Below are 23821 nucleotides of genomic sequence, written 5' to 3'. Positions count from 1 at the left end.
TATAGCGGAGCTGCCTGCACTCTACAAAAAAGCCTGTCTGGTCAGTCTGCAATATTCAGTAAATCAGACTCTCCTCAAAGACACTCCAAATACCTTGTTTCCACTATATGCTAAGTAACTGAATTAGTGAAACATTTAGAGATCAGGCTTCGTTTCATTCTGTTTTTACATTTAACCATCTTAAGCAAACAAACTGAAGCACTGCGTTTGGAAAAACTATGTCATTTTATACTGCAAATACCTTGCTTTAACCCAGCCAGAAGCTTAAAATGACTAAACTATACCAAGTCTACATTTGAGTTTTCAGGATGGGTCTGCAAACTCATTTTCTGTACAGACAGCTTTCTACAATGTCATTTGCACAGCAACCTCTCTGTGTTCCAGATCATAGTGATCATATCAAGAACAGCTCCTAGCCAATAAATCCACATTATCCCCATTCTTCCACTGAAATGGATTACAGTCAAACAAGCGGCTCTGCTTCCCATCTCTACAGCCTCTACTAACCTCCTGAATCCCAAGACACAGATAATAGATGCTGTCAGGTGCATAGTTCTCTCCATTTGGCCTTCGAATTTCATTGACAAAATGCGTCAACCCATAGTTTAACTCAGCTGAAGTATGTGATAATAGATCTTCCTTTAATTTCACAGACTTTGCTGCAAAACAGAGAAAAAATGCTACATTATACAGCATTAATACATGGTGAGGGTGGGATGGGTTATTTTTGGTTTGGAAAGCAGGAAAACAGCTTGATACAATATTGAATAAACGAGCCTGAATGTACTAAGTAGTACAAATGTTAGTCTATTAAAATAAACAAGGCTACGTCCATAAATCCATGGGTCCAGATGGGATGCATCCGCGGGTGCTGAGGGAGCTGGCTGAAGTCATTGCTAGACCGCTATCCATCATTTTTGCCAAGTCTTGGGAAACGGGAGAGGTGCCCGAGGATTGGAGGAAAGCAAATGTCACTCCAGTCTTTAAAAAGGGCAAGAAGGAGGACCCGGGTAATTATAGACCGGTCAGCCTCACCTCTGTCCCTGGGAAAGTAATGGAACAGCTTATCCTTGGTGCCATCTCAAGGCACATCAGGGATAAGAGGGTCATTAGGGGCAGTCAGCATGGCTTTACCAAGGGTAAGTCATGCTTGACCAACCTCATAGCCTTTTATGAGAATGTAACAAGGTGGATGGATGATGGCAGAGCGGTGGATGTGGTCTACCTTGACTTCAGTAAAGCCTTTGACACAGTCCCTCACAGCATCCTCACAGCTAAATTGAGGAGGTGTGGTCTCGACAATAGAGTAGTGAGGTGGGTTGCAAACTGGCTTAAAGAGAGAAGCCAGAGAGTGGTGGTCAATGGTGCGGAGTCCAGTTGGAGGCCAGTATCTAGTGGAGTGCCTCAGGGGTCAGTACTGGGGCCAATATTATTCAATATATTCATTAATGATTTAGACGAGGGAATTGAGTGTACTATCAGCAAGTTTGCTGATGACACTAAGCTGGGAGGAGTGGCTGACACGCCAGAAGGCTGTGCTGCCATCCAGCGGGACCTGGACAGGCTGGAGAGTTGGGCGGGGGATAATCTGATGGAATTTAACAAGGGAAAGTGTAGAGTCCTGCATCTGGGCAGGAACAATCCCAAGTTCCAGCATAGGTTGGGGCATGACCTATTAGAGAGCAGTGTAGGGGAAAGGGACCTGGGGGTCCTGGTGGACAACAGGATGACCATGAGCCAGCACTGTGCCCTTGTGGCCAGGAAGGCTAATGGCATCCTTGGGTGTATTACAAGGGGGGTGGTCAGTAGATCGAGAGAGGTCCTCCTTCCCCTCTACTCCGCCCTGGTGAGACCCCATCTGGAATATTGTGTCCAGTTCTGGGCCCCTCAGTTCAAGAAGGACAGGGAACTGCTGGAGAGGGTCCAGTGTAGGGCAACAAAGATGATTAAGGGAGTGGAGCATCTCCCTTATGAAGAAAGGCTGAGGGAGCTGGGGCTCTTTAGTTTGGAGAAGAGGAGACTGAGGGGTGACCTTATTAATGTTTATAAATATATAAAGGGTGAGTGCCCTGAGGATGGAGTCAGGCTCTTCTCAGTGGCAAACAATGATAGGACAAGGGGCAATGGGATCAAGCTGGAACACAAGAGGTTCCACTTAAATTTGAGAAAGAACTTCTTCTCAGTGAGGGTGACAGAGCACTGGAACAGGCTGCCCAGGGAGGTTGTGGAGTCTCCTTCCCTGGAGACATTCAAAGCCCGCCTGGACACCTTCCTGTGCGACCTCACCTAGGCGTTCCTGCTCCAGCAGGGGGATTGGACTAGATGATCTTTTGAGGTCCCTTCCAATCCCAAACATACTGTGATACTGTGATACCAGAGTAAAGTCTAATCAACCAAATACAGTATCACCCAATGATGAATGTACTGTCACACACAGCTGAGGATGACACACAAGTGGCCCAAGATGCTGAAGTGAAGACAGTGCTGTAGAGGGAGAAATGGCAATTTCTGAAGATCCAACAGCACAACACCACAGTGCTGAGATGCACATGGGAGTTGAATAACAGCAGGAGCAGCAGCAATGTCCCTTTTCCCTCACTGTGCGAATGTTCCCACAGAGAAGCGCTGCAGAAAGGGCAGCTTCATGGGAGCGAATGTCACCTTGTGTCTGAGCTCCACAGCCAGGTAATGCCCGTGTCAAACTGAGATCTCTCTCCAGGACAAAGAGAAGGTTGCCTCTCCCTTGCAATTTAAAAGTCCAGAAAAGCTGTGAACTCCAAGGTGAGTTAGAGCATCAGGAAAAAACAGGATGCAAACAAAAAAATCAAAATGGTGGCAGAAAGTCAGAAGAGCCAGGAAGGTGCTGTTCTGGTTTGCCTGTGAGATGCAGCATTTTGAACCAAGCAGGGAAAACTTCTTTAGGAAAAAAAGAGCTTGGTGACTCTGTGGTGAAACAATCCCAGTTGTTATGGAAATATTAGGGACATGTGAAAACTTCTATTAAAAATTCCAGCTGAAAATGAGACGAGTATAGCAATTCTGCCTACCAAACAAAAATCTGAATGCTAGATTTTTAGAAGTACTTACTTGATTTCAGTTCTTCTAGTTCTGGCAGCTGTTCATCTAAATGTCGAGACTTTACCCAGTGCTTCCACGCATTTACACCGTATGCATATTTGAATGGAAAACTACACTCTGAGTTTTCAGAGCTGTCATCGTGGGACTGGTATTCTGACACCGCTTTCCTCTTCACCCCCTGCCAGTGAAGAACAGTGGTTAACGCTGTGACAGCTGCTGATGGTAACGTCGCAGAACCTGGGCAGAACAAGGGAGCTGCTGGCCAAATTACCAAGTTTCAGTGTTAAGAAACACATGCTTCATTCAGCAGGTGGTAGATTCTGTGTTAAACACCCTTCTGAGGACAGTGTTTACTTAAGCTCACAGATATTTCTGATTCATCTTGCAAACTGGTTCCTAACAGAGAATATTTTCTGAAAATGGAATTTCTGTATTGCTTATATCATATTAAACAACAAACACATGACGTACCAAATAATTCAGTGCATCTATAGGATTTCATCGTGTGAACGTGCAGGAAGTTAAAATTGCTACAAATTATGTCCAAAGGTCAACTTTCGGGCTCAGCTGAACTCATCTATGGAAAAGCCAGCACTGGTCTCCAGTTAAAGCACGTCCAGCAGAGGATATGCAGATAACACCAACAGTTAGACTCCAAATTTAAAACTAGAAAGGCACATTTATTTTTAGGAACTCTTATTAGAAGTTGCTTGTTTTTTTTAAAGCTGTGATATCTACAGCAGTTATTGCAACAAAACCACTTCAGCTTTGTGCCAGGCACCAGAAACACTATTCCCTGTCAGTTTTCTTCTAAATAAAAGAACATGACTATTTTACTTGCAATGCCTAAACTTAGATTTTTGACTGAAAAGAAAACCTGAGAAACTTACAAGCACATGAAAAAGAGGATTTTTTAAACCATTTTATGCAGCAGAGGTTATGACTCCCATTATAAGCCATGGTAATACCAACACACTTCCATTTTACCATCAAATTAAACCACGAAAGCTTTCTTCAAAGCAGAAGGTAGGAAAGGATTACTGTGATCACAACAAGTATATAAACACCAGCGCGTTATATCAACCGTTCTACCAACATGAAGCAAAAGTGGGATCAGAATTTAGAAATGACACTCCTATTAAACCAATGGTTAACTGCAACAGATAGGACTGCAACAGTTTTATTATTTGAAGTATATTAATTTACATCATAAAGATAGGATATTAGGTATGAACAGGCGATAACATGTTTTAGAGCAGCATGAGAACTGAAGAAAAACACACACACACCACCTGGCATATTTCTGCCCATCTGAATGTTACATGGTTGTAGTTTTTGAACACCACACCAAAATTACCTTCTTTTTTGATCGAGGCCTTGGTTGTTCTTCATACTCTTCCCCAAAAACAGGAGGTAATAGAAATTCATTTTCTGTATCAAGCTCCTCAGTTGCTGAAAATACATTAACAGAAACTTAATAATATTGGTTTGAAGGACAATGAACAATATAATTGTGCATTAACATAAGCCTTATGTCATAAGGGGTCTGCAAAAGCACGTATGTGAAACATTACCGAGGACTGGATTTGAGTAAGAGGAAGTAAACCTATTCTTATTTTGAAAGTAAGGCGAAACTATCAAAATATTTATTTCTAAATAAATTGTAAAGGATGCAATACTGAACATTTTCAAGCACCATGTCAAGTCACTAAGGCAGCAGTTCTTACTATGGAGCCTCAGACAATTTTTCCTGCCTAGGCACCCTTCACTATGAAGAAGTCTAAGCCAGGGTGAAAATAAGCAGTTATCAGTGGAAAAAACACAAATTATCTTACTATAATATATGCATATAATACATGTCCATGTATTTCCACAATTTCTATTCATTATTTATATTTTATATAGCACATTACACCTGGTTAAAAACATTAAGAATCAGAATGTAAACTCTTCCAGAGAAGCTGGTTGTAGTCTGTATTTATATAAGTGGTGGAAGTCTAGCTCATGATGGATTGCAGTAATTTTGGTAAAGAGAGAGATAGTAATATTTCAAAATACTATTTACTTAACATTTCAGGGGTAGGCTGAAGGACCTATTTCAGGCAACACAGCAGAATGAGACAACATCTGAATAGATTTAATGTTGAAAGTTCCAACTTTTTTTTACTTTGCTGCAGGTGGTTCATACCTCATTTAACTATCAAACAATTCCTTCATTCAAAGCTGAATACTCTTCTGGTGGTTAGTCTGATTTCACCACCTTACTACTCAGGAGAGCATTCAAACCAGCACAGATAAAACAGCACTCACATGCAAAGATCTAAGAACTCTGCACTAGACTGAACATCAGTTCTACTCCTGCTTCCACAAAGAATCTCATCTCAGAAGCACTTCAGTGTAACCAATATCTATTACAAACTGCTATTATTTACTATTCCATTTTGATTTTTAGTTTTTCTTTCTCATGTATCAAGCCTCACCTATAAAGATGGTTAAAAAAAAATCCAGTATGTATCTTGCTAATAAACTTCCCAAGACTAAGGTCAGATTAAACCCCAGATTTGATCTTTAAATTAGACATACAGCAAACTGAGAAACTCAATCTGGACATCTAGTGCAGATATCTATGATACAAGGCAAAAGGAGACTTTCAACATCAGATACAGAAGCTAGCCAGGGAAGGCATGAGTTATGTGTCCAAGAGAAGCTCTGTCAAGGGAGATACTTGCTAGAGCTGGCAGCTTTCGTGGATCTTGGATTGATTAGGACATGGTGTAAGGAAACAAACACTGTTGCCTGCATTCTGTAGAGAGTGGTAGAAACTGTAATGCCTAAAACCACGACCTACTTTCAAGAAAGGTCTCGAAGTAGTGATTTTCCCGCTAATTCAGATAACTCTGCCTTTTCTCAAATACAGTTATGGACACTAGTAAGATACTAAAAGGTAACACGTGGAGCACAATATAACTGGTTTGCTATTTCCTAACAAACTTGACTGGGAAATTTGCCCTTGTGTCTTTTCTGCTCTAAACCATCATTTCATTTGCCATGGAAATACCTGGTAACTGAAGAATGCATTAATTGTTTTCCACAATACAGGCCATCTGAGTCTTTAATTCTCCAAAATATCTTTCCTAAATTCATGTCCAAAACCAAACAATGCAGTCAAGTTCTTTTGTGAAAGGTTAACACCCCTTTTCTTCGCATTCTGTTTCAAATACTGTATTTATGAAGATAGAGGAACTCGTTCAGAAGTACCCAGTCTTGCAAAGGCACAACAAAGTTCTACCTAACAGAGTCAGTCAAGTGGACCTTGCAGTCAAATTGTGTTTCTATGAAACGATGATGAATCAAAGTACAACTGCTGCCCACAATGTCCATTTCACAAATTTTATTAAAATGACATAAAAAATACCTCTCGGAAAGTCTATTTCAATATCAAGGTCTGGTTCATATGGAACATCAGGCAAGTTCGTCTGTGCTTCTGTTTCCGAGTTTTGTAGATTTGACTCAACTATCACACCTGTAAATAAAAATAAATACCATTTTTAAAAAAGAAAAACCTCTTGTATTTTAACCAACACATGAATAAGTCAAAACAGGGCAGATTTAGAACATTAGAAGCTGAGTGGTTCTAAAGCTGTTTGTTCTGTTCATCACCATCCCGGGTTTCATTGTTCTTGGGATCTCAGATTTACTTCTCCAATCTGATTTCCTTCAAACAGAAAACACACTTACTGGTCCATCTGTCCTTCATTAAGATGAGCCAGCAAAACACATATAGACAAAATCAAATACTTCGGAATCTGGATCATATCAACCAACTCAAGCGTGAGAAACCTATCTATTTTTCTGCACAGTTCTGTCTGCAACAGAACGGACTTTCAAATCTGTGAAAGGGATGTGACAAAAGCAAACGAAGAAAGCAGGCAGAGAGAAACAAAAGCTTGACCTCTTTCAAACTTCTGGCAAAGAGAAACTTCTCCAAATTCAGCTCTCTGCAAATGAGCAAGCTCTGATCCCATATATCTACTCATTCAGCTAACTGCACTTAGGAAAAGAGAACAAGGATCTGCAAATGACAACCTTGTAGCACTACCAGAAATATCCAGCCTTAGTGAGGGAATGGCAACAGTTTAGAAAACACTAAGCCTCCTGGCACTGCAGCACGACGGGCCTAAAGCGTAAGCTCATGTCATCTATCAACCTCCTTTGAGACATGTTGAAAGAGCTTGAAAAAAGATGCAAAATTTCAACTGAGTCATGGAAAAACCTTAAAATCTTGATTTTAGAAGAGAAGGCAAATTCTTCTGGGAAGATACAGAAGAGACTTGAGGATTTTGGCAGGTAGAGCCAGGGAAGAGGGGCAAAGTGAAAATATCGGTGTGCAGTGTGAAAATATCTTTACAGCATATGTGAGACTTTTTGATCTTCAGCTGTAATTTGTTCCAGACAGTTGTCTCCTTTTAAGTGAGCTGGTGGGATGACAAGTCATTCCAGCATCACAACTTCAATGACCCGTCAGCTGATGCACTACTGTCTTCAAAGGGATGACACCTGACCATCAGGATCAATCAAGAGCCAAAGCATCATTAGGTCATCTGGTTTTGTTGACCACAGTCCGCTTGTGAAACATACATTTCTTTTAGTTTTAGCAGTCCCCACTTCCCCACATTCAGTGTAAAAATGTGCCTAGTAACATGTTACTACAAAGAGATCAGACACCTGTCACATCCCACCTTGTTCAGAAAAAGTTGTGTTCACTCCTGTAAGACACAGTTACAGAGATCACTCTCCCTAAACTGCTGACTTGAGTTTTTCTGGGAGGAAGAATGGATTTGGTATGGCTTGGTTTGACTTATGCTGAAAAGAAAACCTGTGTGCAACCCTGGATATGACTGTTTTTTAAAGACAAAGGTCAGGTACAGCACACTGAAGTCACACAACAGACTTCGGAAAGTCTTCTGTATTTCAAATGTGCCAAGGTGATCTTTAAATAATTAAGATTCCAACTCAATATAAGAACTCAACAATAGCACTGTTGTACTTAAACAACCTTTCCCTAAAATAAAAAAATAAAAAACCTAACCCTTCTCTTGATTCACACACACAACCCCAGAACTCCAAAGAGTCAACTCAGGAAGAAACTCACCAGCCACATCAGAAGCTTCAGCTTTTCCATCATGTTCAGGTACCATCTCTGACAAGTTCAGTAGCTCAGTTTCCAGAGGATTTGAGGGCACTTTCCCCCTCAGCTCTTCTATTGCTGCAAATATTTTCTCACTGCTATCCAGAGTAGTGGGCAAGAAAACTGGAACTGGTACCTATGCAGACAGGGAAGTAGAGAGAGATAGTAAAGAAAAAATGCTGCAGCAAAGCATGATCAGCAGTCAACACAGAAACAAACTCTACATCCTTCTTCTAAAAGACAAGAGTTAATACAGATTAGAAACATATCACTTCAGTGTGAGCTAACAAAAGAATGCTGACAGGTTAAAAAGTTCAATATAAATGAGAACAGAAGGGAAAGCAGGAGAATACAGAAAAAAAATCAAATATGACAAAATATAGAGTCAAAGTAAGGACAGAAGGGACTTTGGAGCTTCAAACCTGTCTGACTATAACAGTTTAGACAAATCAGCCTCCTGGTTTGGTGGCTTGCTTGTGAAACACGGAACTTTAGGAATTCATTTTTTCCCCCACCATTTGGATTAGATTTGGCACATAAGTGATAACAAATTTAACTTACATATATTTTCTTTTGCTGGTGCAAGGTTCATTTTGTTTTACTTTTCTTCCTTCTGTTTATCCCACTCAGCCATCCCTCCCCAACACAATCCTTCAGTTTCCCCATTACCAGAACAAACCTTGCTGGTTTATGCTTATTCAGCAAACTCAAAAGCATCGCTCAGAATCATTTCTAAAAAGCTCAGCAGCACAAGATTTTCCTGCTGAAAGCAGGCAGGCAAGTCCTAGGGAACAATCAGGAAATTAAGTGCCACTGTTGGATTTCTAATGCTTTGTCAGCAAGTGGTGCTGCTGCATCCTGCAATCCTTCAGACGGGCCAGAACGACAACAATCAACACCGCATGGACGTGAACAGATGCCAATTTAAAAACTGAAGTCTCACTTACAGGAACAGGAACTGTTGTAGGAACAGGAACATTTTGACTATACATGTTCATAGGCACTGGAACGTAGACAGGTACAGGAATAGGCACTGGGACATACTCTTTTTTCCAATCATCTTCTATTAAAAGAAAAAAGAAAAAGGCAAACACTGCCAGGTACTTAAATATAATTTACACCTGCAGTTTAGGGAAAAAAATCAGAATATTTGCAGTATGTTCCAAGTCAGTAAATGTTTAAAAAATCTGAAATGAAGAAATGAATGCAGCTCAAGAGTTACCTGTCTGACAAGATTTTGTCTGCATATGAGGTTTACAGTATGTGGCTTTCGTCATTGTCAAAGGCTTGCAAAGAACTGCCTTGTTCTTCATTTCTCTGTTGGGTGTTGGAGAAGGTGGCGGTGCTGAGCCCTACAGACAAACAAATGAAAGAGAACGTGTTGTTGCACCACACTGATTTCAAGTTCTATATTTAATCTATCAGTTGATACTTTTCATATAAAAGCTACTGAACAGGAAGCTCATAACAGCACCAAATATTATTCTTCAATTGCAAGCTGTTCTACATTTCTAGCAATGAGCTGCCACTGCCAGGAGCATAACAGTTGTATTTTGCACAGTCAGGGCTACCACTTTGATTAACAACTTCTGGCTCATTTGCCTTTTTTTTTTCTTTTTAATTTACAATACTCTTCAGATATTCTTTTTACATTCTTGTTTAAATGAAAGTGTCGTTTAAGCTCTAAGATTAAAATAATTGTAGCTGTAAAAAGAATTCACTATAAGTAACACAGTAAACTTTTGGCTCAAGGTCTAACCTTCTTGAACTATGCTATAATCCAAAGATCGTATTTTTTAAAAAGTATGCTTAAATGAAATTTCACTAAACAATTTTTTAACGCCTGAAGTACGAGCTCCGAGCTCCCCCTGCTGGCTCTACAATAGTGACAACAAATACTTGGGGACATCACATAATGCTCCAACTGCATCCCCACAGTCAACAAGTAAAAAACCTCTTGTTCCTGACATGGTTTTTGTCCCCTAGCACCTGTTTTAGAACCTGATTTAAGAAACAGACTGTCACTTTTACCTAGTTATATGTACTAAGACTAGTCCTTTTAAATATAGTAAGTCAAGTCATAGGAACAGCAGTAGACTACTTCACAGAGGAGTGCACTTTTAAAATGTATCACACATATCTTTTATATCATCTTTAAAAATTTATGGACTGAATTAACATCACTCAACATAAAATAGTATGTTTGTAATATGACAGTTTAGCTTGTCTGATGACTAGTTAACTAAACAATCTTATTTTCTGTGTTTTCCATTAATATATTTTATAATGCCATCAAACACTTTCACTTAAATCTAGGATTTACCTTGGAGAAGCCTATTCACATTAAAAGGGTGAGTCAATTTTTTCATGGAAAAATTGACAGTTCTGAGATCTTCCAAGTGACAAACAAACCAAAACAAACCTAAGTTTCAAACAAAATACACTACACCAACTGAAAAAAAAAGCCCAAAAAACCCAACAAAAAAAACCCCACCACCAACAACAAACTTTTGACAGGCTGACAAAACCTGGAACTGCAAAGGAAGGCTGCTGCTCCACTCGTGATCCCACCCGCCCAGACAAACCTGCACAAGGTTACGCTTCCCTCCTCTGCCACCTGCAAAGTCAGTCAGACCTTGAGCACCAACTATTCTGCTCTTGCGAATTGTAAGTTAAGACCCTCCGCTTTATTTTCAGTCTTTCAAAGCTGAGATATAACCTTAGTATTTTAATTGACCAGTGAAATTCTCTTCTCTTTCTACACTCAATAAATATACCTAATTAGTCTAAACGTGAACAAAATGCACACAGTTTGTGGATTAACTTTTCACCAACACTTTCATAGACTATAGACATAAAATACATGGCTGATGATTTGATTTCCCAGAAGATACTGAAAAGACAAAATATGAACATCCAAAAATTTAATTACAACTACCAACTCCATAAATTTAGCTTGGAATCATTCAAAGCTACTATTTTTTTAAAATAACATCCCTTTAAGCTACCACATTCTTAAATTTTAAATACATGTAATTCTGTTACAAATGTGTTAAATTTATGTACTTACTGTTAGTTTTGTTCGAGGGGTTTGACAGCCCTGATCTAAAAATGTAAGAAAAGATTTTTAGAAATTTCTTCCCCTCTTTCAGAATCGAAGAAAATTTCAGTGAGCAACTCAGACAACATTAGGATAACATTGAATTAACGGCACCGATTAGTACTGTATCGCAGGAGAGAAATGCACATAAGACTTTGCATTTGTAGGCACCTCACTACTCCAGCATTGAACCGCACACAAAGGCAAACACTAAACAAGTGCTCTATCCAGATGTGAATACAGCCTCTTCCAGAAAAGTAATGACCAAAACGTTCAAATATTAAAATGGCCATGCAAAGAAGTTGCGCTGCTATAATTACACTAATTAAAAAGATTATTTATTTGAACTTTGCCTGACTTGCCATGTAAATCACATAAACATGCATTCAACCCCCATCAACAAATTTAAATTGTGCTATTGCCAACAAGAAAAAAAAGGCAATATATTCCTCTTATCTAGATACTTTCATTCCATTCTCACTTAGTTCCATTTATTTCAATTCCGTTTATTTATTTTTTTCATTCATAGTGCATTTATCTGTTCTGTGACCAAAACACATTCTGAAAAGAAATGTTTCCACAGAACAAGTAACGACAAAACAGAGCACAATGGAAGACGAAAGTATTGTCCGTCCCCATGATGATGTGACATGAACATTATGCTTAACCTAAAAAGATTTGTTTTTTAGAAAGTGAATTTAAAACTATTTGATTACCTGACAATGTTTCAACTCTTGAAAAAGCAACCAAGAGCTAAGATAAAAATAGCAAGCAGCTCAATGCTGTCTCTGATAATAAAAAAGGGTAATCTCTAACACAGTTTATTACAACAAATAAATAATTCACGCAGCTTTAAATTTTTCATTTAAAGGAAGCATCTTGTTTGCCATTTAGCAGCCATAAAGCAGCACATACCGTAATGTAAGTTCTCGGGTCCTTTTTGGGTTGCAAGATTTGGTTCGTTTTGTTGGCAGTAGAAACGGAGCAAACAGTGCTGATCACAGAAGTGTTTCATCTCACCACGCCACTGCACTTTCTCTTTGAGAGTTCCTTGAGACTTACAACAGTCACATCGTGCAGCCTTAATACAAAGGAAGATTTGGACATTTTTTAAACAAGCCTTGGAAAAAATTATTTCTACATTTTAAAAGGTTAAGTTTTTAAGAGTACTAAAGAATCATTACTGCTAGAGTTAAGTCTTGCTCATGTAGGCTCCACAGTAGTTACCCTGCCTTATAACCCACATGTACAGGCACATCTGCCACTTTATTTTCAATTGTCTGATGGGGTTAACATGCAGAATGAATCTGCTTTGTTTCACTAAGTCTTTAAAAATTGTTCATTTCTAGACAGTCAGCAAAAAATGAATTTTGCGTATCAATTTCAATTAATTTCACCGAAGCATTTTGCAAAACAAGAGCAGAAGGTGACTGAGGCTCATTAATGACTCGCTTGAACTGAGGACGAGTTGTTTTTTCCCCCCAAAGTTTGGTGGTTTGGGTTTAAAGTCATAACAGAATCACTTCTCTAGGTATCAAATCAGAGCCCTTTAGTGTAAATAATTTTTATGTTTTCATTATTTCAGTAGTTCAACAACAATTTTAGTTTCCAATTATTTAGTTCATAAACAACAATAGCTCTCAAACTAAAGAAATTTCCACAAAATCTAGTTACCATATAACTTGAAACTCAAAACTTCAACCTTCTGTAGCCCCAGCTAAACATTTAAGTAACACATCTTTCACCAGCCTACATGATATTTTCATGAGGTATCACTAAGAAAGACTTTGTTTTTCTCCAAAATAGATTCCACTGAATTTAACCAGTCATGCTATAAATTATCTGTACAGTGGTAGCCCCAGTTTAAGATCTTCAAGTAAGCAAAGAATTGTTTGCACTGCTGCTCCCCTTGATATTGCTTGCAAGTTCCATTCTAAAGCAGTCCTTAAAAAAATAAAAGCTTTATGGATGCTCAGGAATCAAAAATAAGTCAACCTTATATTATAGCCAAGAGAGGAAGAGGGAAATTATGATAGTATGCAACATAAAACATTAATACATAAAACCATACACAACATTGCAATTATGCACAAGGTTCTGATGGCTAAAAAAAAAAAAAGTCCAACTGTAGTTCTCACAACTCAAAAAGAAGAATGATCAGGCCAGTTAATTCAAATTTTAAAAGTAATTAAATGTTGAATTCCTTCTCTGTCCAGCACCATCCTCTGGCAATGTAGAAAGTTCAGCTCTCGACTGTAACTTTCAAATATTTAAGCTGCTACAGAGAGAGACTCAGCTCTGAGAGTAAATCCAGCTTTAAATTGGGAGCAATTAAAGCTGTGGTTTCAGGATCACCTCACGCTAATCACCAGGTGCCCCTGGAAGGGCAGGTATATCTGGTCCCCCTCCTCCGTGCAGGGTCTGCAGTGATGCTTCCGCACCCACCGGTACCCAAGGACCCCGCAGCACCACATCACCTCCAGCCTCCCTCCGGTTTTGTTCTGTTTGTCACTTTGACTTTCTGCTGATGCTGATCCATGGTTTGTTTTGCAGCAGAGTGGGACAAAACAGCAAATAAGTTGTATTCTTGGAAAGAAGTGGGGAAGAAGATGAAGTGTGAAGTGTTGACAAAATAGCCTAGATTTATCAGTTCAGGGAAACTGCAAATTCACAGCTTCAATGCAAATGTATCTTCCAAAGCCAGCAAAAGGCTGAAATACCAGTAGAAAAAAAATGTATAATTCACTCTATTCTGACCTGCTGCACACCGCTTGACTATCAACGCGCCATTCTCTGCTCCATTTTCCCTCTCCCTCAAAGAAAGAAAACGGTGATTAATCTTGTCAAAATACAGCAACTACACCCTTCCTGCAACTGTTTTCTCCCTCTCCTGGTTCTGCTCTTTTGTTTAGTCCTTTGAGTAAGTGTATTATTGTCTCTCCTGGGCTGCTATTCAGGTATTGAGATGAAAAACATCTGGTTTACTTCCACATGAGAATTATGATTCCTTAGCAAGTCCAAGATTGATTTATAAGGATGCTTCACTACTTATCCCTACATTTGCTATACCGTAATTCTACAGTCATGGTGTAGTCAATACTACACACCCTTCCATGCACTGAAGTTTCCTACTACCTGCTTGCTCACCGCACTTCCCTGACCATGAAATTAACTGAAACCAAAAGTATAACAATGATTTCTCCTTCCTTCCTTCTCTTCGGCACTATATGTTGATTGAATCTCCAAAATACCTGCTTTCATGTCTGCTCTACCTCTGTGTTTCCAAAAGTCCATTTCTGTGCACCAATTGCATGTAACTCTTCTGCCACTCATGACTGTTGTCCAATTATTTTCCCAGGTCCAACTTCAACATGTTCAAATGGGCATAGTGATTAGTATAAATCACTTATGTTTGCCCCAAACCTGGTTTAAAACCAAAGTTTTCACATATGGGGCTTTTACTTATATTTTTAGTCTTCCAATGACCAATTCCTAAATGCTCTTCGGTGGTTTGGACTGGTATTAATCTGACCTAATCTCAGCTGGCTAATCTGAGTTCAATCCACAATAAATAGGAAGCAAGAGATGTTACAAGAGTGAGTAACTGTAAGAGAAAGGAGATCAATCGTTCTGCAACAGGACCTGTTTTAAATTGGGATGCCTAACCATGCAACGGCTAAATTCAGACAACAGAAATTCCACAAGGTTGTCTTGCTGCCTTTACTATTTAGATTAACGCTGGCTCCATTGTTTCAACTTCTACCACTGTTGACCATCACTGCTTTCTGGGCTCACCAGCCACAATCATTTTTCTATGCCTTAGACTGTAGTTCCCCACCTCCTCAAGTTTTTGTGGAACACATCTGACCTCCACTGAATATACAGTCATCAATGTACCCGCTCAGTCCAACCAGTATTCCACTGTAACCTTGAATCACCTGTAAGCACATGTCAGCTGTAGTATTTTCAGCAATGTTTCACCATGTATATTTAAAGAAACAGATTTCTATCCTGTTCTCAGATCTGTATACTCTTTTTCAAGGTACTTTCAATGTTCTAGTGTAAGTAACATCAAATGATTGAAACTGCCATAAAGCATCAGGTTACTAAAATATTTGTATCAAAATTTTACAGGCATTTTTCAGATAAACATCCAAATCATGGCATGTATTTGAAGTTTACAGAAGAAGCTCAAATAAATTACGTAGCTAACCTCAAGACAACACCTCTTGTCTTAGAGGTGCATGGACACCATACAGTAGAAATTTCCTCAGAACCTGGCACCAACTGGTAACTGTAGCTGTCACCCAACAGATGACTAGGACTGAACTATTCTTTTACATTTCAGTTCTTCATATTAGGTTTAAAGAAAACTTTTAGGTAAGTCTGATGTGCTTCTAATACATCTAAATAACAGTCTGTTGTGCTTTTATCACTACCTTCTTTTGGCGTTTTGAGAAGAGAATTTTGGCATTTAGGGAAGCTCTCCAATAATACTTAATCATTTTTAAAAGCTAAGGTGTTTTCCAGATAATACTACATGAGAAAGATGTGTCTATAAAAAAAAGTAGACAAAGAAGATGGAGACAAACACTTGTTTAATGAACACAATGCTGGTGTTAAAACATTACTGGGTTATTACTACTTATTTCTCTTCACATATACATTCATTGAAACTCCAAAATAACAGTGGACATTGCATAAATGAGACAAAGCTCATACATATGTAACTATTCTTTTAAGAAGCTAACAGACAGAACAGCAAATGAAGTACAAATTTGGGGAGGGGTCCGTATCTATTTTGTCTTCCTATATTCTGATCATTACCTATTTATGGCTAGGTAAGGACATCAGCTAACAATGCACTACCAAATCAAGGTATCTGGAGTGACTTCTTATAAAAGAGGGAGAAACTACCAGAAAGGATGTAATGGAAAATGACAAAGAGACAATTTTAGCAAAATACCCAACTTCCCAAAACCTATTATTACATGTCTTCCCTACGTAATAAAACCCAAACTTTTATAACCAGAATTGAATTACGAAATGGCTTTAAGAAGTATTTGGGAAAGAAAAAAATGACAACAATTCAACATCACTTAACACTAGTTCCATTAGCAAGCTTAAGATTCAAAAAGTAAAAATATCTAGCACTTCAGTATCATTGAAAGTATCAAAAGTCACTAGTTGCCAGCAAGTCTGTTTATATGAAATTGCCTTTTCATGGTATCACGTCTAACTTTCCTGTACTACAGGACCAACAGGATTTCTTAGGTAACTTAACAGGCCAATCAAATTATTGCCTTATCCCACGGATCAGGAGGATAACCTGAAGTCAGAGTTTTCAAGTGGTTCTCAAACCTGATTCAGAGTACAAGCTTCCATAGAAGGTTGAGTATATGAAACTGGTTTGGTATGCACGCCCTCACGCTATATTCTTTCCTGAACTGACAAGAGATTTCTAAGGCACACCACAGCTTTATTATGTCCTCTGTCAGAAGGCACTTTTAATGAAGGGTTAAATTTCACCTCATACCCCAAGTTTTAAGGCATATGGGTTAAATATTATTATATTAACATTTTAGTGAGATTAAGAACTCCGCAGCCAAGCTTCGTGACCCTGTTTTCACATTAGACAGAAGAAATTCATTCTGGTCTTCAGTAGTTTTATTTCAGGAATGTCTACCAGGACCCTTCATACATTATTCAAAACAAAGACTTAACAGTGTTTGGCTTTAACGATTCTGGAACCAGCCATTCCAAAATATCAGATACATCTTCAGATTCGGTTCTTTTATAGTAGGTAGATCATCTTGAATTACAGGACTTGTATCTAGCCCTCTAGCATTTCAAGCTTTTTATTGCCTTCCAGGCTGTGCACAGGTAAGGTGATGAATTTTGTGCTGTCTTATTTTGCAATTGGATCCACAAGTGTAGTTCTTGTTTTGATTATCAGTGTAGCTTTCCAGGATGTTCACACCAGACATCAACTATTTTATCCATGGTACTAATCGCAGGTTAAACCCAGTCCAATTTCACCTTTATTTCTTTCAAAACATGAAAACAAAAAACCTCTTAATTTGAACTCTTGGCTGGTTGCGCTTCACAAGGTAGTTAAGCTTCCAGAGATTTAGAAACAGATGCCATCTGTTGGATTTAAACTTTTAGTAGAAATCCATTTGGTCTTGCTTTTCCCTTTGGCATCCTTTCCATTGGGGAATACTGAACAATCAAAGCCTCTGCAGTTCAAACTGTGGGAGAAGGGAAAAGGCAAAAAAGGAGGCAAAAACAGGAACAAGAAAGATTCTGCTAACCTAGTTTATCATCAGTCAACTCAAGGTTTCATCCAGTTGCTATTAACAGTGTTTTCAACATTCTGAATACCCATTTAAGAGGTTTTGACAAGAAAAATATGGCATCAATCGAGGAGGAAAAATGGAATTGTAAAGTAACAAATATACATAGTAATTTCTTGTTTTTCTGTGACAAGACTTCCTTGCCAAATGAATTAATAAAATCAGATGGTAGAAATGATGCTCTAAGGAAATTCAAATGATGAAATTAATACATTTGCTTATTGTGTAGCAAATGCTTTGCTGAAGTAAGCCATATTTGCTGCACAGTCCTTGAGATATCCTCACATGTGCATTTTTGGTTTTTTTAACTGTGGAGCTCTCGTCAAAAATTCTGAGTTACTTGCCTTGTAGTACCAGTCCTGAAATTTTTTACAGCACTCTTCACTGCAGAAATCTCTCACTACACCATCAAGTTCCTTAGTTGCTCCCTTTTTGCACAGCTGTGAGCAGTAATTACAAGTAACACATCTCAGTCCTAACCGTCTTGCAAAGTCTTGTTTATAAAGCAGCTTGCAGCCTGGAAACAGATTTTAAACATTAGGAACAAAGTAATTTTTACAGAGAGATAGCACAGTTAAGATTAAATATTGAAAATTAAATTAATAAAACAACAGCTAACAATTGGGGATTCAGCCAAATTCAGGTCGCATAATGGACTATATTTCAAGACATTGTTACCTGAATACCTTTCCTGCACAAATCTACATCTTTTTCAAAACATTATGCTTGAATCTGTGCTTATCAAATCCCTGAATAAACAATCAGAAAAAAAGACAATTTTCTTTTCATATAGATCCATGCAAAAGCATTGATTTGGAATTACATTGCTCAGTGATATATCCTCAGAATGCTAGATAGCTAGACAATGATGAGAAGATATCTTATGATAGACAACGCTAGCCACTAAAACAATACACCTGTCTTCAAGGATCAATTTATTTCTACTAATACTTTCATTCATATTAATACAACAAAGCACTTAAAGACAACTCATTAACTTTTAAGAACACTACGGTACAAGATGACCTAAGAACTGAAGAATTTCTTAAAGGATATAACTATAAAGTAAGCAATGATCAGTACTGAGGATAATTATGCAATGATAGGAGTTTACATATGAATTTTGTGTAGGATATGTATTCAATTAATCTTTTATTTTTTCTTTTCACATGAGGTTTGGGTTTTTTTTGCATTTGCTATGCAGTCATAATTTCAAAGTTGCCATAATGAGAGCTATATTCTTCAATAACCTGATCCTCCCTCAAGCAAATTAGAAAAGATTTTCTAACATATTAAATGCATTAAAATATGAATGCTGTAGCTATTAGACAGGCTATTTTGAGAACAAAATGTATTTAAACTACCATGTATCTCTGTAATTGTGCTGATTTTACAGAAGAGAACAGTATGAGAAGATGAAGTAACTGTCTGTATTAAACACTGAAGGGATGAGATAACATCTACAGAGACCTTCCATCTAAGGTACTGCACCTGTTTTTATGTTCTCCCAAATACCACAGCACCACCAAGGCCAGAACTCAAGTCTTCCAAGGGCCTGTGCTGCTTGGGCATATAGTCTAACACAGACAGTTATGAAACTCAATATGTAACATAGATGCTGCACTTCCTCTGGCACACAGAATACAAAAATACTATAATTATAAGGTATTCAGTAAATTCAATTAAGTGAGTTGTGCTGTTGTCTATTAGGGTAGAATTTCACATCTGTAAAACTCAGATACTATTTAAAAATAACTAAAAGCGCAAGAATGCAAGTGGAAGCTGCAGCAGACAGCATCTTCCAAAAGCAAGAGTTTTCATTTGTGATTCTATATTAAATTTGCTAGCAATGTCTAAACAAGACAGTTATAAAATATCATACAAATAAGCTGCAGGTAATAACTCTGTTCTAAACTGGGGTGTTTTTTTTAGTTACATATCTGATTGACAACAAAATTTTTAAAATTACTAAGTGAATGGAAGTGCCAACTCAAGCAATCGTCCTTACAGCGCAACTGATTTGGATGTTAAATACAATGCTCTGAAAGAAATAACGGTCCTGAAGACATCAGTGTGTGCAAGTTACTAGTTAAAAGTATCCACTAAAGCACTGAAAATTTCTTGCCAGTATTTCTTCCTGCTGTCTGTATCTCTCGTTACTGTACAGGGCATCAGATTGTTTCCACTACTTAACAGTTCAGTAACAGCTCAGCACCACAACGTACCCTCCTCTTCAGCTGTGCCTTAGAAAAGCCATTCAGTGTTGGATCAACCTTTCAAGACCACAGATCAGTGGAAGTGCTCTACTACCAACCACGTAAGCTACGTGCACCTGGCTAAACAATCTACAAAAAGGAATGGGCAAAACAGACATTTTTCTTGACTGCTAAACTACAGAAGTAAAATGGAAGAAGATACTGCTGTTGCATTAAGAAAAAGTTATCAGGTAAGAAATTTTCCATTTTATACTCAAACATCTCCCACTTCTCTGTGACTCATGGAAAATAATAAGCAGTGAACATTAAGCAAAGGGAAACAAAAAGTCCAAAATTCCAGCCCTTAAGACTAAATGCCTGAAGAACATGGGTGTTGTTTTTAATAGATCACTGACCGCAAGGCTTCTTGCTGAAGAAGGCCTCTACGGAAGACAGAAAATTCATCTTTATAAAGCTTTAGATGTTGACAGAAGATAGTTGCAACCCTGAAGATTTCCAAAATGGAAGTACAGGCTTTTCTTTCTACAACATCATGAGCAAAATTCTTCAGATTTGTCTCATGCTTTTTAATGTGTTTGTAATATGTAACTTAATCCACCTGACCATGCAACATTTGGCTGCTTCAGTATCTTGTCACTTCAGACAAAGGGAAAACAAAACACCTTTCTTTTTTCAGGATGTGTTTTAATTAGGTACTCTATGTATATTCAGGATATAACTTTTTATTCTAATGCTATAGCTTTGAAGTATGGAAAAGGTATTTACCTCTAGCAAAACATATTCTGAGCTCAAATAATTTGCTCTTCATGGTTAATAATGTAAATCCTGAATCAACAGAGCAGTACCATCCACGCTGGTTTTGCAGATGTGACAAGAAGCAGGCTTTAACTGACAGTACATTGTGCATGAGTAGTACAAAAAGCACTGGTTGTCTGATTTTCCAGTATCAATACTAAAATCCTGAGGGTTTGCTCACTCTAACTCCCCCAGGGACTTGGGGTTCATGAGTATAAGCACTGCCTAAGACAAACAGATGACAGCCCTAATATTTTGTTCAAAAATATACAGGTAAAATCCTAAGCTCCTCAGGATTTCTCCTATAACACCAGACACACAAGTTACAAAGTGACCAGAAGAAAATTTCTAGTGCTTTGAAGGGATTCTACGAGAAAATAGCTCTTGATAAATTCGAAGAAAAATGTAAGTGCAGGTTATTTGGTTCAAGCTACACAGGTAAGCAATTATGTTCTCTAGCAAAGTTCTAACAGCAGACCAACCTGCAAGTTAACTGTCTTGGAAAGACCACTAAGTAACATTTTCAGATGACGTATCTCACCTCAAAATTTGAACCAGGAAAGAAGACTAGTAGCTGAGTACCTGTTAAATCCATGTAACATATACTTAGTTATGCTATTAGAACTCTGGTTTCCAGGAAAAACCCAACACAAAAGCCAACCCCTTCCAACAGCCCTGAACTGTAGAGAGAGGATAAGCATCTGAACGAATGCAACAGAGGCGTTCTGACAGGACAACATGGGAGCAGTTCCTCCAGACCTTTACTTCAGGTATGTTCCAGGTCAAGCAAGCTTCCCTTCTCTCAGCAGTCCCAAGAGCTGCCAGGTCCAGCCCTGCAGAGCGACCCATGGTAGGAAATGCGCTTCACTTGGCTGTCTGCAGACTTGGTGCAAGCAAAGCACTAAGAACCTGATCCTATTCCACCAGCAGCATCTATCTGAACTGTGGTATCTTCAGTACACTGACACACCAAGCAGCTGTGAAAAAAGAATGCTGAACTAAAAACACTTCCCTAGTCCTCAACGCCAGACAGAGTACAACATTGTGGCAGATGCACTCGACCCCCTCTGCGACAAACATATTTCACAGAACTCAATTGTTCCATCCTAAAAATGATTAGTTTTTTACCTCTGAAAGGCTGTACTTGTTACCCTTCTCCTCCTTCAAGCTACATACAAGACTTGCTGTTCTCTCATTAATAACATCAACTATTATCCTTTAGCAACTTCACCCAGAGAAGAGCAACAACAGGCCTGTCATATCACAAGGCTGTAGTATCAAGAAGCCCATAGCATCACAAAGCTAGGTGTTGAAGATTTGTGGAGTTATGTTCCATCCACATCTCTCTGCTGCCTTTTGTTGCCTCCCTCTGCGCTCATTTGAATGCAACAGCTACCTCTTCCACATTCCTATATCCAGTGTCTCTAGCTTCACAGTAAACATCACTATCCTTAAGGAAACAGATTAAAAGCATCCAATTTGGGGTCTTGCTTAGATCACCATTAAAATAGGCCCCATCCTCTCTGAGTAACAGAGACGCTGTGTATCCTGCTTCCCTCCTTGTCTTCTGCTTAAGAACCTGTTATTACTATTCAATTCAACTTTTATACAGCCTCAGTTTATCCTGATATTTTCTGATATTGGGATACTAATATGGGTGCAAACTGGAACATACGAGGTTTCACTTAAACTTGAGAAGAAACTTCTTCACAGTGAGAGTAACAGGGCACTGGAACAGGCTGCTCCGGGAGGTTGTGGAGTCTTGTTTTCTGGAGACATTCAAAACCCGCCTGGACACCTTCCTATGTAACCTCATCTGGGTGTTCCTGCTCCGGCAGGGGGATTGGACTGGATGACCTTTTGAGGTCCCTTTCCAATCCCTAACAGTCTGTGATTCGGTGATACTAGCTCCTTCCCTTCTCTTCCCTCCTACTCTCATGCAGTTGCTCAGTTCCTGCTTGTCCTTAAATTTTTTCAAGTTAATTATTCCTTCAGATTAATAAAAAGCGTCTTTATAAACTTTCTTCTTCTTCTGCTCCTAATCTCAGCACCTGAAGTTGTCATAAACCCTTACCTGCAATAGTCAACACTGTCTTTGTTTAAAAAACTGTCTCAAACCTCTTCAAAGACACAAGAGTGGAATTAACACCAAAGAACACAAATTTAACAAGGATCACTGTAATCAAACAATGCACAGGGTTTCACTTGACAGTCTTTACCATGTTAGAAATTAGCTTTCCGTGAACAACAACAAAAAAATCTCAGGATTCAGCACAACCTGTACACAAATTTAAGTTCAAATGATGTTACTTAATAGCATCAATATCCTCCCTCTATAGATAGATGGAAGATAAACATATAATGTCTTCCTCAGCATAGTTTTATTTTTTGACACTTTCAACGCTGCCAGAAGTATCAAAACCTGGGTTAACAAGTCAAAATTTTCAAGTATTCCAGAAGATATCCATCTGCCAAGCACTAATTGGAAACTACATCTACACATTCCTAGTTGTGGAATACCACAAGAACTGAGTCTTCAGCTCTTCCACGTGCGTTTGTCTAGAAGTCATGGATCTTTCCTTTCCTTCAGCATCGCCAAGAGCTTTCACTTGGCACTTCTGCAGCGAGGGAGCCTATTAAGTGCAGAAACACTGGGGTAGCCCTGTATGTTAGGGAGCTGTTTGACTGTTCAGAGCTTGATGATGGTAACAGTGTTGAGTGTTTATAGGTAACAATCAGAGGGACGGCAAACAAGGCAGATAAGATGGTAGGAGTCTGTTATAGATGATCCAATCAGGACAAAGAGGCAGATGAAATTCTAGATGCAGCTGGGAGAAGCCTCATGATCATTACCCTTGTTCTCATGCAGGATTTCAACTTACCAGATGTTTGCTGGAAACACAACACAACAGAGAGGAAACAGTCTAGGAGACTCCTGGAGTGCATGGAATACAACTTCTGACACAGTTGGTCAGTGAGCCTACTAGGGAAGGTGCCATGCTGGACCTGTTGTTTGTGAACAGAGAAGAACTTGTGAGTGGTGTGATGGCTGGAGACTGTCTTGGGCACAGGGATCATTAAATTATAG

The 23821-nt window shown here is 38.7% G+C and overlaps 1 protein-coding gene across 15 annotated transcripts in view; it reads right to left on the bottom strand.

Moving 5' to 3' along the window:
- Positions 1 to 23821, bottom strand: part of ZMYM2 (zinc finger MYM-type containing 2) — an 89241-nt gene that overhangs the window by 8050 nt on the left and 57370 nt on the right. For all 15 annotated transcript variants that reach the window (XM_071804047.1, XM_071804004.1, XM_065831110.2 and 12 more), the window contains 10 exons: positions 18067 to 18239; positions 12282 to 12447; positions 11337 to 11371; positions 9489 to 9618; positions 9214 to 9329; positions 8231 to 8402; positions 6494 to 6601; positions 4436 to 4530; positions 3088 to 3256; positions 508 to 659 (listed from right to left, as the gene is read on the bottom strand). In XM_071804047.1, the coding sequence (XP_071660148.1) occupies positions 508 to 659; positions 3088 to 3256; positions 4436 to 4530; positions 6494 to 6601; positions 8231 to 8402; positions 9214 to 9329; positions 9489 to 9618; positions 11337 to 11371; positions 12282 to 12447; positions 18067 to 18239 (1316 nt within the window). The remainder of the gene's footprint in view (positions 1 to 507; positions 660 to 3087; positions 3257 to 4435; positions 4531 to 6493; positions 6602 to 8230; positions 8403 to 9213; positions 9330 to 9488; positions 9619 to 11336; positions 11372 to 12281; positions 12448 to 18066; positions 18240 to 23821) is intronic.

The sequence above is a fragment of the Patagioenas fasciata genome, chromosome 1 (genome assembly GCF_037038585.1).
Source record: "Patagioenas fasciata isolate bPatFas1 chromosome 1, bPatFas1.hap1, whole genome shotgun sequence".
NCBI lineage: Eukaryota > Metazoa > Chordata > Aves > Columbiformes > Columbidae > Patagioenas > Patagioenas fasciata.
This window is presented reverse-complemented; position numbering and strand designations above follow the sequence as displayed.